This window comes from Phyllobates terribilis, unplaced genomic scaffold, assembly GCF_046119375.1.
Source record: "Phyllobates terribilis strain yellow unplaced genomic scaffold, ASM4611937v1 Scaffold_8__6_contigs__length_399053987, whole genome shotgun sequence".
In the NCBI taxonomy this organism is placed as follows: domain Eukaryota; kingdom Metazoa; phylum Chordata; class Amphibia; order Anura; family Dendrobatidae; genus Phyllobates; species Phyllobates terribilis.
The window spans coordinates 280,013,027-280,030,831 of record NW_027362768.1 but is presented as its reverse complement, the minus strand read 5'-3'; the positions used below and the strand labels follow the sequence as shown (position 1 = coordinate 280,030,831).

Below are 17,805 nucleotides of genomic sequence, written 5' to 3'. Positions count from 1 at the left end.
CTGTTAGTTATATATGAGCTTTATTGGACAAGCTGCTAGTATGGGATTTTACCTATGGTGTTTTGTCATTCCTATTTGAGTGGCCAGTGGATAGGAGTGGATTACTCTATATATGACCATATAGTCAGATACAGTATGATGCATCTTGCTTATGAGTGATTTATTGTGTTACCCCTATTTGGGTTGGCAAAGCTGTGTCCCATTATCTGCGACATCGTGGATTTATTACAAGGTTTTTACATTTATACTATTTAAAGCTATATAGATATATATTTTTCTATTTATGATTTTTCTACTTATGATATTTACTTTGCACCTTAGATATGCAGGATATATATATATATTTTTTTGTCTGACTGTATATGCACTTTATGACTAGTTATTACACTAATATATGTATATGTATACGATATTCTCTTGCTCTTATTAATGTACTAGACTTATGTGAGTGCCTCTCTATGCAGTGCCACCCGTGGCCAAACCATGATTTAATAAAGGTTTTTTATGTATCCGTTTACTTTTGGTCTATTTTTGTTCGGTTGTTCTCTTTTTGGGGTTGGGATTGTATATATGTTCCGAATTGACCAGGTCCAATGCAGATGTGGTTATAAGATAAGTAGTAATGTTTATTATAAACCTACATAATGCATTCTTTTTACTAAGGACACTAATTCAAGAAAAATGGTCAGCCCAGCTAGGGAAAGTATGGAGACTGATACACCCCTGAAAGCTTTCATCACTTAGTTATTGTAGTAGAGGTAGGGCAAAGCAGTGGGATCTGACAATAACGCCGATGGCTGCCATGTCCAAGGAGCCGCTATATAAAAAGGTAAAGTGTCCCTGCTGTGGTTCTAGTACAAGGTGAACATCTCATCAGATACATACTTTAAAAGGAATACTTCAGGCAAAATGGATACCCGGTGTTATTTCTAGTGCAGGGGCTGAGGGGGCTGTGCAAGATATAGGGATACAAAGAACCCTACAGGAAATGACAGTGTCCTGTTTAGCCCTCTCCAGTCTTACACAACTTATAATATAGTTTACCAGGTCTGTTCGGAGTGTTCCTTTAATAAGTTTATAGCACAGGAATTTAATTTATTTTTTTTATTATTATTTTAAACTCAAATGGAAATCACACTGAGGCAGTATACCAAGATGCAGGTGTTCCCACAATGAGGGAATTCTAACATCAAGCACTCCCATCACACTGTCACATCAAGCTTCAAGCACCTCCTCTGACAGGTAGCATCATCCAGCTCCACCTCACCATACTTAAATCATCTCCAAAACCCCAAAGCCAGAATATGCATATCCAGATCTGCTCTTCTGTGCACGGCTTCTCACAACAGTCACCATCTGGAGACCATCTCTTCATAGTTGTTTGCTAGACCTGCTGCTAATGCACCAAGCTGGCAGAGAGCTGCGAGCCACGCATCAGAGGCCCGCGAGCCAAAGGTTGGGGACCCCTGATCTAAAGGATAGTGAGGGGAACGTCAGTACCTAAACTGACAAAATACTAGATATTCAACACAGCTTTTATTCTAGCTTATATTCCTTTAGGGTCAATTACTTGCAGGAGGATCTGTCTGAATATTTAACAGGGATTGTTCTCTCTGGGCTGGGGAACAATGATAGGGAATGTCTAAAAAGGCAGTGGAAGTGCAGCAGGCAGTGGAGAAGATGCCCAACGACAAGGCACCGGGGTCGGATGACCTTCCAATAGAAATAGAAAAGGTATTGGGGCATCAATACTTGGAAATGATTAATAATCTGTTCCAAGTTGCCTGCAAGAGACAATAATTGTTGTTATTACTAAAAAGGGGAAGGAGAAGGAATTACCAGATTCATATAGACCTACAGCATTATTGACATCAGACGTCAAGATCCTCGCGAAAATCCAGGCAACAGGGCAGAGTATGGTCATCTCCTTGGTTAGTAGTCCTGACCAGTCTGGGTTCATGCCCTCATAATCAATAGCCATTAATTTATGTAGGGTATTCCTAAAATTTGCAAGCGGCACAGTTTGACTTGATAAATAAATTGATTGCTATTAAGGCCTTTGACAGTGTGGAGTGGAGATCTATGTGGGCTGTTTTAAAGGAGATGGGGTTTAGTTCCAACTTTATGCTATTCTACAAGTCCCCGAAAGCTAAAGTAAGGGCTAATGGGGAGATGTCTGGTGGATTTGAGCTTTTTAGAGTACAAGACAGGGCTGCCCCTTATCGCCATTACTCTTTGCTCTTGCCATTGAACCACTAACATGCATCATTAGAAGACCTCCCGAGAAAGAGGGACTTAAGTATGGAACAATGAGGAAAGGATTGCCTTATACGCCGGTGACTTGTTATTATTTGTTAATAATTCAAACTTCTCCCTTCCAAATTTAAATGGATACAAATGAAAGATCTGGGACCTTTTTAAGCTTGACAATGAGTTGGTCAAAGTCCGCTCTGCTTCCTTTACATACTATGGACACTTCTCGCTGGGAGGGTTCGTCAAATATTCCTGTGGTACAATTTAACTTGTGACTTTATTAAGCACTTGCAATGAAGACAAGCAATAAGGGCTCAGGAAGCCATCTCTGATGTTTTCATTTCCTCTAATGGGTTGTTAGCATTTTTAGTGTGTACCGCAAAATCTAAGGGAATTATTTATTAGAATTCCTTGCTGTTAAACATTCTGGGTGATCCAATGGCATTGGTCAAGGCTACATAGGAGAGAGAAGCGTTCCACTGAAGAGTGGGAGGACGTGATAGAATCGACAGGATTGGTCTCAAGAAATATGGCGCAGAGAAGGTCTCAATTGTTTCTCATACACAGTCTACAGGACTCAAAGTATTATATAAAATGGGCCTTAGGGCCGATGACTGTTGTCCATGATGTAGAGAGGAGGGTGCGGACGTAATGAACATGTTTAGGATATGCCCTCGTGTAGTTGGGCTACGAGAAAGTATTGGCTGATTGGTTATGGAGGTGTATAATATCCAAGTACCGCTTAGCTCGCAATCCTGTGTGTTGGTCCTGGTGGGAGACATGGGCACATCTTCCCAAGTACAGTTGGCCATTGCTAAAATCTCAAACAAGGAAGTCTATCGCCAAACGTTGGTTGGTAGATGGTCCTCCTTTAGTTGAGGAAGTGGTCCAGGACTTGGACAATACCAACTTAATGGAAAAAAGTCTATATTAGGAGGGGAGCCAACAGTAAATTTGGGAAACAATGGAGAGACTGGATTAGATGCCCATGTGTACTTTCTGAGCTGCTGGCAAAGGATGAGGTTTTCAATTTGTTGGTTCTATGAGATGTTTCTGATTCCTGTTTTAGCAGGATTACGTTATATTTGATACATTAACCTACGGAAATTATCTCACTTTAACTTGAATGGTCATTTTTCATTGCACATTACAAATTGAAGAAGGGGTAAGAGGGAAGTGATGTTTGAATGGGTGGAGGGGGTAAGAATTTGGTTTGTAAAATGTATGAACATTGGTTTATATGCTTGCTATTCTTGTACCCGAGTTATAGAAGGATCTGTTTATTGCCAATTGTTTTGTAACTTTTGACATTGGTTTTAATAAAAGTTTCTTGATTAAAAAAAATATAATTTAGCACAAAAACCTGGTTTAAACAGTAGGTACTTTTCTGATAAAAACTAATATTAAAGTGAATGCGTTATTTAAATTGCATTTCATTATTTCTTTAAGGGAATGAATGAATATTACGATGTTGACAAATTAGATCTATACTGAGCCGTCTGCCAAACCTATCCACATCCTAATGGACTAATTTGATACTTCAATTATTCGCAGCTCCAGATGGGACACATTTCCAAGAAATCCCCATCTGTCAGGCAGCTGTATAGGGAGTGTCACCTTCATGCAATCCTATGATGCGTCACTAGAGATTATACTGTCCATCTATTTGGATGTGGTTCGTATGTTACTAGAATTTGGGTGAATTTTATATACGACTGGAGCTATCTGAAGATTGCATTAGCTGCTCACAAGATTTTTCTTTTTTCCCATTAGGTAGCACATACAGAATTCGGCAGCACACCAGCAAAGTGATGTTGGAAATTTCATTAAGTAGTTACCACAACCGTCCTACCATTTGGGTTTCTATGTTTTTTTGTTGTTTTTTTTTAGAAATCTGGTACATATAAGAGATCCAAATTGGGTGTTATGCTCAGCGGTATGCTAAATTATATATACTCTTCTTTTTATATATTTTCTTTATATATACACCGCCATTATAAAATTACTTCCGCTATGAGTGGTGATATAGGTGATAGTTAGGGGACATGCACTCATGGAATATTATGGTAACTTATAACTGTATTGTTCCGCCAATCACACATTCACCCACTTCACAGAGAAAGTGTACCCTCATGTTGCCCGTATCACACACTAGTTCCGTTCCTTGTGTCCCTCCTTCCCTACCCCAGTGGGCACTACTATGTGATGCTTGCGTGCACACTCCAGATGCTACTGTCTATACTACAGGCAGTATTCTGAGTAGCATCAATGGCCGATCAGAAAACAACAGGATGACACTCTGGTTCCTCGAATTCTCAGGAGTCGTCCTATTGGCTTCTACTAAGCTGCAGAAAGATGGCAGGGCTGGGCCACTCTCTCGAAATGTGCACTTCCAAGAACCCACCGGATCCAAAGGCTCAGGCCAAACTGGATGCACAGGCTCGTCTGAGCAAAGCGGCAGTGGACGTGAACATGGGGAAAACAAGAATACAAAACAACCCAAGCACAATTAATATCTACAATAGTGAACTGAAAATTGAAGGCAATTATACACATTCCCCTGCATTGAAATTGCAACAGCAAGAAGAAGTTACTAATTTTCCAATGATGGAAAAATTAAAAACAACTTTTTCCAAACATCTCGATTTATTCAGTATCGAGTATGAACACCACATGCAGAAATACACACACACAACTTGGCTGATATCAGTGAACTATCTGGCTATTGCACATTAACACACCATAATACCGGGATTAGGAATTGTATGAAGTATCCTTATAAAGGCCTCTTCATGGCATTGCCCAAGTGGTCTCCAGACCATTCTCTGGCTGTCATTGTGTCCAAAATAGAAGCGAGACTCATCACTGTAGAGGACAGACCTCCATTCCAGCTTCCACTAGTCTTGCTCTGCACCAACATAGCCTTTGAGACCGGTGGTATGAGGTCAATTAAGAGACCTTTACAAGGGAACATCACACCAGTCCTACTCCTGGGGTGACATAATGCACGGTAGTCAGACTTTTCTAATCTTAATTCCAGATACACTAACAGCTCGGCATTTCATTGAATTGGTGGTGGGATCAGTAGTGCAGCCATTTTGCTAAAGTATCCCAGGAGTCATCTTTCAACATGACAACACCAAGCCGTATGTTGTTCGTACTACTGTGAGCAGCCAGCATGGCCTAAATGTGCTACCATGTTCTGCAGCGGCTCCTGACTTGTCTCCCATCAAGTACATCTGGGACGTCATTGATCAGTGATTACACAGGAGCTGCCAGCAGCGGATCTTGATGATTTGCTCAAGCACATTTAGTGGCAGAACATTACTCAGGTAACCATTAATAACCTCACTGATAGCAGCCAAGATGTGCAAGTGTGGGTATTTCTGCATGTAGCGCTCATACTCGATACTAGACGTTTTGAAAATTTGTTTCCATGTTTTCATCATTTGCATATCAGTAACATGTTTATTCATCCTGTGATTGCCATCATTCCACCACTTTTACTTCTTGGTGTTGCAATTTCCATGTTGCGAAGTGTGCACATATAATTTAATTGAAGGAACGGATTTAAAAAGAATGTTGAGATGGGATCACCCCGCTACACTCTATATCCGTTTCCAGTAAAAGGCACACATATGAAAAGTTTAGACTTTTGCATTTATAGTTTTTGCCATTTCCTAAAAGACTATAACATCTTAACTTCGAACATGATGGAAACATCTGTTCACAAGAAGTAACATAAAAAAAAAACCTGAACTTATTCTAAAACAAAAATAATTCCTGAACTGAATGCATAGCAAAAAAATAAAACATTGTGTAGCTACCCAAGAAAGTGGCAGATCCACAGAAGTGGCCGTGAAAAGCCTAAAGAAACCCCAAGTGCATATGAGTTTCAGTGTTTTCCACAAGTCAGGAATTACGTTCCTCTTTTTGGTGCTTGCAGAGGCATAATTTGATCAGGCCCCGGATGAAGCTCCAGCGAAACGTGCGTTGGGCATACACAAGCTAGGCTCACTGTACATATTTTAGTTATACATGATTTGATATAGTTATAACTCTGTAGCAGTTCTTATTTTTAGAATATAAATGCAGGTGACATTTTAGAGATTGAACCCATTATTGTTGCACTTTTTTATGGTTATACCTCCTTGGGGGTAGCAGTTCATTTCACTATGGATACATTTGACTAGAAGCTTTGTACTGTGCTATTTATATATGCACGTTATAGTATTGATAGTGTTTCATATATGTAGTATTGGTAATTACTATATTATAAATTATTATAATTTTGTAGGTTATGTATTTTCCCCTTTCTTATTTAAGAGTTTACTTTTTGCTATCCATTTGCTTTCAATTGGGACTCTTGCGAGCATCAACATATTATTTCTGAGATATGTCTGTATTTAGGCCCAAATGATGATTTTCTCCATTTTTATGGATTATTTAATATTGGACTGAAGCTTCCTTTTCTGTAGAAATCACTTTTCAGTGTTCATCCCATTATCATAACAGGCAGTTTAACAGTGACCGATAACAACTCTAAACAGATAACAGAGAAGCCACCACCACTTACAATTGGTGATGGTCACAGCCCATCTCTTCCCCCCTCTCTGCACAATGACCTCTGCACAGATCAATGAGAAAGTAGTATTTTAGGCATGCTCTGTGAAGTCAAATTTGGCAGATATATCAAAACAGTCTAAAAGTAAACCTGTCTTTGTTCCTCATGGAAAATGCACCAGCTTAGTGTAGCTTCCATTCCTGATAAAACAGAAGTGGTGCCGATTAGTTGTTAATAAAAACAAAGTCCATGTTTTGCTTTTTTTTAGGAGAAATCTGACCCAATTAGTCAAGATCCTGTCTATTGCTGTTTCTGGTCATGCAGATGCAGTAAAGCAAACCTCTAAATGCTGTCAACAGAAGATTGTTCTAGAAGGCCGCCCCCCATAGTTATCTATAGAAAATAGAATAAAATATATTCTACAACCAGAAATTAAAAACAGATTTGAACAAGAAAGTATTTATCACTGTCTGATTTGAATTATTAAAAGACAATATAGATGATACATTCCTTTTAGCACCTCCATTTGTAGCCAGTGTAGATGGGCACTCCTAAATTGCATCTTTTGATCTTGTGGCTCCAGAAACCCACGCCTTATTACATAGATGGCAAATAATCTGATCAATGGAATATGACATTTTTCCTGCAATGGCCATTACTGGTGTTCTTAGCAATAACGATCGATCACCAGGTCTACAGGAACCAGATGGATGGCAATCAGCCAACCGGTTGAGTAGATATCTTTGCGGAAGGGATTGTCCTTATGCCACATACACTCTACAATTCATCTTGGAAGAAACTTCTGGAATATTCATTTTCAGTGTTTTAAAGCATAAAACACAGTATAATAAATTATGAACAATATGACAACTTACTGATACTGGCTAGCTGTGCGGATAGAGAAGAAGTAGGTGTCTGGACGGCAGCAGAGGTTGCCTCAAGGTCAACAAAAGATGGTGGGGCGTCTCTGTTGCTTGGGGTCTAATTGGGGAGAAAAAAAGAAGAATCGTTGTTAGTTCTGAGTTACATCCATCAGCAAACCTACAGCAAAGAATGCCACACTGGATGCACACCGGGTAGTTACATGATTGTTAGAATACCTACGTCCATAGTGCAAACAAGATTCATTTTAATTCTTTCAAATGAATATAAAATAGAAATTAAAAACAAGAACAATATAAAAATACAGATGACAAAATAAGTCTATGCTGAGAAGTAAAATAATTAATACGGCTTTCACAATCTATAATTTGTCAGTATGTTATCTTATTGTTATATGCCAGCTACAGTATTCACCAGTTTTATAAAACATGTTTTGTTAAATTGAGCTAAGGAAACTAGCTAAGCCTGCAGACATCCTTGGAATGTTCTGTAAGAGGATGATCTCTAGGTAAGATGTCCTCTCGCAAACCAGATGTCTTGACGTATTATGAGGCCAATGGTCCTTGAGAACTACAGACCGTTAATATTTTGTTTATGCGATGTTTTATTATTACTCATGTGCAGCATACTTTGATTTGGGTATGTGCAGAGACTACTTAGCTGGGAAACGGAATTTTGACTTGAAGGGAACCGGTCATGTCCCAAAACGCCATTAACCTGCAGATGTGGGGATACTCTGCAGGCTAATAGTGCTCCAAAGCTGCCCTTCTGCCGCACTGTAAGCCCGGCTACCAGGAAGAAATTAACTTTATTCCTCCAGCTTACAGTTATAGAGGCGCATCCAGCGTGGCTTCAGGCACCACTCAGTACTTAGTGAGCGGCGGCTATAACCACTCTTCTGACACAGACTGACAGCCGGCTCTGTACTGATGCACTGTTGAGCCGGCTGTCAGTCAGTGCAGGGGCGTGGTTACAGCTGCTGCTTACTGTGTACCAAGCAGTGACTGAAGCCATGCCTCTATGACTGAAAGCTCGAGGCTGCCGGTGGGAATAAAGTTCATTCCTCCTGGTAGCTGGGCAGCTTTGGAACGCTATTAACCTACAGATTAACCTCATATCTGCAGGTTAATAAAATTTTGGGACATGAGAGGTCTCCTTTAAATACCCCTGAGGAAGCCATAGGATATATCACGCGAAACGCGCGTTGGGGTCCTTGTTTATTCTGGGTGCTGACACGTCTAATATGGGTAAGAGTGCAATATAATTCTTTAGCATTTTTTCATAGGGCACTATAGGCCATATGGCACGTGGTACATATCCATAGTGATTAAATATGCCATAATTTTGTACCAGTGTATAAATGACTTGAATATTAACACTGCTTACACTTTGTCCCAATATATATTTAACATCTATTACGGGTGGGTCGTCCTTTTTAATCATGTATGTCTTTTCTGTATATTGTGTACAATAAAGTTTTTTGATTCTTTGCCATATACTCCGTATTTGGTTCATTTTTGCTATATAACTTCTTATGGAGTGGCATAGTACTCACCTTCTCCTAATGTTGGAGCCATAATTTGGTTTGGGTGACTTGTTGTTATAATATACCTAATGAATCTATTGGCACTTATACTGCACTCTTTTGCAGCAAGTCAGACCTCTCTCATATTCAGAGAGATCTCCGTTTATGTCATTATCTCTTATCTTTATCCCTTTTTAATGGTAAACCTACTTCTAAATACATTTATTTTTATTCAAATCACCTATCAAGATCAGATCTTTACTAGGAAATAAAGATTTCAATAACAACGCATTTCGGGGATTTCTTCACAACTCTCTCGCTCTCACACCTCTAACCCGAAACGCATAGATTTGTTTTCTGATCCATATTTTTAGATTTTTTTTTGTTTTTTTTAACTAATATTCGTTTTCCATTTTAATTAATTAAAATTAACCTTCTTTGCACCTTAGAGTACTGAACCTGTGAGCTGCATGGCGCCCTCTCAAATTTATATTCTTGGTATTTGGTGCAGTTGTCTTAGAATCCCGTGTTGGATATACCGGACAGGAGAACAGCATTTGCAGAATAAAGAAGACGACTAAAAATAAAAAGGCACAAAATCACCAATAAATTACAGGTGTTTTATATCACCATCCAGGGGTTGAATATATGGAACAGCTTTTCTGTAGTGAAATATCTGTATAATATCTATCCAGAAATGCGTCTTGAGAAAACACCGTATTACTGTGCAGGTGCATGGCAGGGTCAGTCACGAGACTCCTTCCAGCAGAGATAATGCTCCATTTTGGCGAGATTACAAAAACGGATTGTGCTCACCGCAGGCAGCCGCAAAACAACGGGCAGCAGCTTCCGCAGGAGAAACTCATAAATGACGTTCATGTAGCTGTAGATGAATTAATAAGGTTTTCCACCGTCATGCATTGCCCAATCCCCCAGCAGTATTAAACACTCTTATTATTGTCCTTTGTATGGGGGCAGAAGAAGAAGCTTACGTATGTAAATATTAAGCCACAAAGGACAGGTGAATTGTTCTGGCCTATAAAAAAATGACATTCAAGTAATTGGTTTAGTGACAACAATATGTATCAAAGCAATGAGAGGTGACTCTGCAAATAGTGGAGCGGCCTACGGGGACAGAAGCTGGACTTTATTAAACTCCATTCTATATAAGCCAGAACAGAAATGCTGCAGTACCAGCAGATCCACAACATTCCTCCTCGGCAATAAGTATGTAAAAGATTAGAACAGTGGAGGTTTGGTGCCAAGAACCACTGAAATAAAGGGGCAAAATATCCTGAGGAGCGATGTGCCTTATTTGATTGCGATTAGTTTTTTGGCTCTGCTTAAGAGGCAGGGTCAGCAGTGCGCCCTAAGAGGCAGGGTCAGCAGTGCGCCCTAAGAGGCAGGGTCAGCAGTGCGCCCTAAGAGGCAGGGTCAGCAGTGCGCCCTAAGAGGCAGGGTCAGCAGTGCGCCCTAAGAGGCAGGGTCAGCAGTGCGCCCTAAGAGGCAGGGTCAGCAGTGCGCCCTAAGAAGCAGGGTCAGCAGTGCGCCCTAAGAGGCAGGGTCAGCAGTGCGCCCTAAGAGGCAGGATTGCTACTGCCACAGCATTTTAACTACTTCCAGACTAGTCATAGACTTTCAATGTCCAGGTGGTCCGTATCATACACTCAATGTCGTGCTAAAGCGTCATTGCACAGTAGAGCAATTGCACTAGATCATGCAGCTTCTGGAGTGGGCAGCTGGCTGTCAGACTCCCCAAAGAGAAGGCAGATTGGGTTTATTACCATCTCCACCTTCCCGATCAATATAGACAGTGATCTCTGTACAGGTATAGGGAGAGAGAAGGAGCTTCTGGGTCCTAGGAGACCCAGTTAGATGTGCTGTGCTGGCAGGAGGTTGAATTTCCCATGTAACTAGGGCAAATATAACAACCCAAGTTACAGGAGAAATCAGATTTAAAAAAAAAAAAAAAAAAAAGGATTTAAAATGTTGACTGTTGGCCTCCCTCCAAAAAAAGTCTTTTATGGCCTTATGGGGTGCACATTGTAGGAGGAAAAGTAATAAATGAAAAATAAATACTAAAAAAAAGCAGCTGCTAATCCAAATCTGACTAGATCTGTCACAGTTAAAAAAAAAAATATGCGTCTGATAAATAAAAATAGAGGGGAACAAAATTTAAAATGTATTTTATTAGTCCTTTGTGGTCATAAAAAAATGTGAAAAAACAGACACATATTGTTGTCTGATATAATCAAAAATATATATAAAAAAAGAGAGACTATGAAAATAACAAAATTAAGGCCCCATGTATTGCAAAAAAAAAAAAGTTAAAAAATTATTTGAATATGTGAACAATTACAAAAATTTGTTTCAGGTGTTTAAATATGTACAAAAGAAAAACAAAAATGGACCTGGGCAGGAATAACTGTGGCCTGGTCTTGAACTGGTTAACGATCGGGATTTCAGAACTCAGATACCACCAATCAAAAACTTCAACCCATCACTGCGCCATGTTACAAGTTTTATTAAAGTTGACCAGTCACCAGATTTCACAATACAAACTTTACACATTATTAAATATATATTTCAGACCCGAGGAGAGTGGTGTACTTACTTTGAAAATTCACATAAGAATGGCTGTAAACTCCTGATATTATGAGACTTTTTTTTTTTTTTTTTTTTTTTTTTTTGAGTCCAGTTGTAGAATGAACTTGCTTATAAGTACAAGTGTATACAATTTCCTCCCATCCAGTCTGACAGCTTGTTCTGAGCAGTGTGAGATCTCAGCAACAGCAGGGAAGAGGGACACTGAGGAGATGGAGTTAAACTTTCATACAGGATTATAGAGCCATTCTGACATTGATTTTCAAATTAAGTACATCAGCTTCATCAGGTCTAAGAGAGCAATTTAATAATAGATGCAGTTTGTATTGTGAACTACTCACCTCTGAAAGAAGTGTGAAGGTTGCAGTCAGCCAGCGGCCACTTGTTGGGGCAGCAGTCATATGATATAATCAGGAGTTCAGGAGTATAGGTATTTAATCTGGAGCACTTAAGCATTTAAGTAGGCGTTGTCCAGTAGTTTACATTCCTTTAATCTGACAATAAAAGCCTGCCTGGCACATCCCCTGTTGCAGTGCACTTAATAGATGCTGTTAAAGGATTACCAAATGCTCTTTAACTAGCTGTGCGGATGTGGCCCCTAGGCATGTTCGTGCTGGCCCCTAACTTAGGAATTAGTAGATATGGCCAGGCCTGGAGTGAAAAATTATAAAAGAAAACATTTAAAGGAGTAGCCGTTATATTCCTTTTTAAATTTTTATCGTAAATCAATAGTACACTGGAAAATTAGAATCATTATTATATATCTTATCAGAGAAATCTGCTTCTTTCTCCACCAGGACTGAATATTCAGTCTCAAAATTCTCAATTCATGGATAATGCAGATTTTCCCACTCCCGTGATGGCAGTTAGTGCTCATAAAGTTGTATGGAGAACTCTGTCATTTCAGGAGAACTTGCAGCAGAATGTCTGTGTCTGCCTCTAGCTCCTCCCACTCCATAGAATCTTATAAGCACCAACTGCCATCTCCTATCTCAGTAATGAGAAAATCTGTCTTCACTGAATACAGACGTTACCCGTGAATTGAGAGTGAAATATCAATCCAGGAGGTGAAAGAAGCCGATTTGTTTTATGAAATAAAAATTTAAAAATGACGGTTACTTTAAATAATTGAATGAAAAATCGGAAGAAATCCTCAGAACTATTGAATAGCTTAAATAATGATAGCAGAAATTGTGATTATTGTTTCAAGGGATAAAAAACACTACCAATAAAATTACTTATCTCCATGGTATCTTAATAAATACAGTAGGCTCCTACACATGACACTCAGAAACTCCTGCAAGTACCAGCTACAAGGACACATCTTCATCACTCAGAAACCCTCCACAAGCTATAATGTATCCTCTCCTATGAAACTTCAAGGCTGAAATCACAAACCCTAAGTGCACAAGTTTAGTATTTGTAGCAGATCAGCAGATTTCCCCGCTGCAAAAACCAGAGTGTTGGTAGAAAACATGCAGCGTAAATCTGAATGTCTTTGCGGGAGTTTTTTCCTATTAATTTAAATGGTTGAAAAAAGCTGCAAAAATGCTGAAAGACTTAAAAATAAAAGCTTTAACATTTCAAAGGAAAAAATAAGCTGAGTGTGCATGAGATTTCAGAAATGTCATTTATTTTGCTGCTACTGTAAAATGTTGTGTTTATTTCCCAGAGGGAAAAAATGCGGCAAAAAACGCAACGTAAGAACAAGCCCTAAGTTGTCCTTTGATTTTTTTTTTTTCAGGGGTGGATCTTGAAGGAAGGAAACGTTGTCAGGTCTTCCTATAATTTCCCAACATTTTCAATTCAATCCTGCCATTGACACAGATATATATATATATATATATATATATATATATATATATATATATATATATATATATAAACATACACACATGTGCTGCACAAACACTGGATCTGCTGGTCATTGTGTGAATGAACAGTATTAAACACTATTTTGATATGAATCAGAGATTTTAATGAATTATAACTTTTTTTTACAACAATAATTGCAATTCCCAGCATTGTGATCCGACTTTCCAAATATAAATCCATAGAGTACGGTACATAATGTAGTTATCCCGAATAGTGATTAACTTCTCAGCACCAGCAGATCCAATCATTCAATCATTCACACAATAGAAACTGACTGCAAGTCAGGACAAAAAAAAAAGGAGAAATTCCCATTCCTTTGATAACCAGAAATAGCTGCGGCTTTAGAGTCACATTTTCACCAGTAGATTGCACCAAATAAGAGTCAGATGATCAATGGAAATGGAAAGTTTTTTTACTTTTGAAAAGATTTGAATCTTTTTTTTTTTTTTTTTTAAATAAATAGTCATTACCAGTGTGCCATTGGACACCTATGTGACACACATACAGTACTGTGCAAAAGCTTTAGGCAGGTGTGCAAAAAATACCGCAAAGTAAGAATTGATGCTGTTTTGCTGGTAAATGGTGGTCACACCAAATATTAATTTAGATTTATGTTTTTTTTATTCACTTTGAATTTAGTGAATTGAGAAAAATAATTTATGAACACCACTGTTTTTGTAGTATTATTTCCCCACATCTGATTAAAAAGTTTGCACATCACGGTAGATATGGAGTTAGTATAGTTTTAGAAGTGCAAACGTCAAAATAAAAGTTCCATTGAAAAAGGAAAAAAAAAAAAAAAAAAAAAACAGATGAGAACACTAACGCCATAATTATCTACTTGTGGACCACCCATAGACTTTACACATCCGCATTTTACTCTGCAAAGATATTCTAAAATGTCACTGCATCGTATAGCAGCTGTACGAGGTTGTGCAAGAACGGGAAGCCAGGTGTCAGACACAGCCAGATTCCCCATAGAGAAGGCAGAGATGGTAATAAACCATCTCTGCCTTCCTGAAAGCTGTACACACAGTGCAGAACAAGTGCATTTATACGGTATAAGAAGTGGATCCAACGACCTAGCAAACCCAAGCCATCTCTGCTGTTAAAGCAGGAAGCTGAATTGGCCCTGTGACTAGGGCTACTATGTCAGCTTCAATTGGCAATATAAAAATGTATTTAAAATATTGAAATGCCACCATAAAGGTCTTTAAAGACCTTATAGGGTGCAAATTTGTTAAAAGAAAAAAACAAATGCGGGTGTAGCAAAAAATAAATCAATAAATAAAATTAATTTAAAAAGATTCACTGCCAATTTAATTTGCGGTTTCTGCCCCCCGTCGGAAAAAAAACAACATATGTCTAACATATAAAAATTATTTATACAGACAGGGGAACACAATTTCAAAAGCTTAAAGGTTCTTTTAGTGCCCCCCCCCCCCCCCCTTAGGTTAATTTTAAAAAAAGTGAAATAAAGATTTTTTTTTTTCATTACATTTTCTCTCTAATCTCAAAATGAAAAAGTAAATAAATCAAAGGTATATAAAAATTTCATAAAAAAGTTCGGCACCATGTGTGAAGAAAAAAAAAAAAAACTGGCGAAAACAATTTGAATATCAAAATGAGAAAAACTACATGTATGAAAACAACCCAAACATGTGCCTTGTCAGGAATGGGGGAAGCATGACCTGGTCTTGAACGGGTTAAATCCATAGTTACCAAATTTATCCATTAGGTGGGGGAACAAATTGTTTCATGGCTGTGTACACAGATACAGATACATGTACACAACCAGCACACGATCTTTTCACAGCTGGCGTTGCAAGATGGACATCTTGACATAAGTCGGTGAAGACTGCTGCATACTACATATGGGATTTGAGGGTACGTATAGTCTTTGAATAATTAGCATTACACATATGTACCTGGTTTTCTGTAGCTCTACCAGTCTGACCCGCAAATACTCTCTCAAACCTGAAAGAAAAGAAAATTAATGCAAGGTTTGTATTAAATCAATTCTGATATCCATTATTATTAATAACAATCATCATCACTAGTCGGTCTAGTGGGGTAATGTTTCTCCTTGTAAGGATCATCAGTTTCTGTTTAACCTCTTAGATACCACTCTTAATTGCTGACCGTGGCATTTAAGTGGTTTGTTTCCAGGGGGTAAAAGAGGAGAGAGTCCTGGCCTTTCACTAGATGGATCTCTTATGTCTCTATGGGCTGGACTTCAAAGGAGAGTGTTAATTTTACAATATACAATAATAATAACATAATAAAGGTGTTTTTTTTTAAAGATTTGACACTATAATTGTGCTGACCTGCAAAATAAAATGACCAAGGTTACTTTTACCGCATAATGAACACCCTAAGAAAGAATCCTGAAGGAATAAAATTTTCATTTTTTTATCTCTTCATCATCCCTCCCCCACATAGATCTTTTTCCCCATTTTTAGCCTGTGTAAGGTGAACACTATCATTTAAAACGATAATTTGTCTTACAAACAGGACGACAGAAAAGTTAAAGAGTTATGGCTCTTAGAAGAAGGGGAGGAAAAAACGTCATGTTAAAAAAAGAAAAAGTTGGACCCGGCATGGGAGGGGATTAAAAGGTTTACTATCAAAACTGTATTTGTAGTGAATACAGCCCATGAGGAGTCTAGACTGGTCACTTCCACTTGATTCGGGGCCTTTTTCTGTGCAAAAAAGTGGCCGCTTCCCTGGAAGGCAGCAATATTCTGAGACCACCCTAAAATCTGGTAATTTTTCTTTTTCAGTACAGCTTGTCCTCATCAGCACATGGAATCCTCCCGGGGACAAAGTCAGGCAGTTTTATAGATACGCACAAATGTCTCCTACAACCATCACAGTGATACAAGTCGCCGAATATCTGACCTGACCACTCTAAATAGTTGCCCAGTTAGTACTAATCCCCGAGCCAATGCGTGGTGAAGTGGCGGCAGACGACCGGTGATTACCTCTCATGGCGGAGAAAAACATTATTCAGGTTGTCGTTCACTATAAGAAGCTCCTCTGTGAGTTGTTCATGGGTCACTCGAGGGATGAGCTCCAGGACCCTCTGCTGCATGGATCGGCATGTACGGTTCAACTCCTGGGAAGAAAACAAGGAACGCTTGTGTCTGGTGACAAGACAAATGAGTGACACACAATACCAGGGATGTATGACACGCTTTGTCCTGCCTGCTATAACATAGGACACACTGACACTCTATATGAAATAACTGTAATAGCAGTATGTACTTGAAATAAAACAGAAAAGCCGAGTCACATATATTCTGTATTTTTTGGACTTGAAGACGCACTTTTTAGCAAGAAAAAAAAATCTTGCTGAAAAGTGTGTGCATCGTATAGTCTGGAAAAGCTTCCTCTGATCGAGGTGAAAACTAATGGAAAAGCACATGACTTGTCTTTAATGGTAAAATTATTATTATAAAAAAAAAAAAAAAAAAGGTTTCCAGATCAGAAAGTATAGTGCCTGCTAGGACAAAAAATAAATGTAAGCAGAACATTTTAAGGTGCTGTCCCATGATTAAATATTAATTGGCTCTGTTAATTTTGCAAAACACATTTTTTCAATGTGAAAAAAAAGAATGTTTCTATCTAGATTTGAATGGTTTGTAATTGTTGGTGTGGCGCCACCTAGTGTCCTTTTTATATTTTTCTCCAAGTGCACATAACATATCCAGTTCTTCATGTGCAGATTCTTACTGACTGGTCTGCACAGTGACCAGGATCACTAATGTCCATGTACCAGTAGATCCCATCAGTGAGCATGACACAGGTCACACTAGGTACCTACATGAATACCAGGGGCTCTATTATAAATGTTACAGCAATATTCAGACACAAGAGGATTTTTTTTTTTTTTTTTATAAAAAATTCCAACTGAAAAAAAATCATGTTTTGCATCAACAGATTAAATTATTCATAAAACGATCCCCAAGATAAATACAAAAATCAAATTGCCTGGTAATTTCCCTGTTGCTTCAGCGCATGTCATCCGTGCAAACAATGATTGGATTTAACAGGCAAATTATGTTGTGGTTTTTTTTTTAATTAAATGGGTTATTCTCAT

The 17,805-nt window shown here is 38.5% G+C and overlaps 1 protein-coding gene across 1 annotated transcript in view; it reads right to left on the bottom strand.

Annotated features, from left to right (window-relative positions):
* Window positions 1–17,805, bottom strand: part of TOM1 (target of myb1 membrane trafficking protein) — a 110,214-nt gene that overhangs the window by 45,517 nt on the left and 46,892 nt on the right. The window contains exons 8-10 of the mRNA XM_073644301.1: window positions 16,688–16,821; window positions 15,632–15,680; window positions 7,693–7,798 (exon numbers count right to left, since the gene is read on the bottom strand). Of these exons, the coding sequence (XP_073500402.1) occupies window positions 7,693–7,798; window positions 15,632–15,680; window positions 16,688–16,821 (289 nt within the window). The remainder of the gene's footprint in view (window positions 1–7,692; window positions 7,799–15,631; window positions 15,681–16,687; window positions 16,822–17,805) is intronic.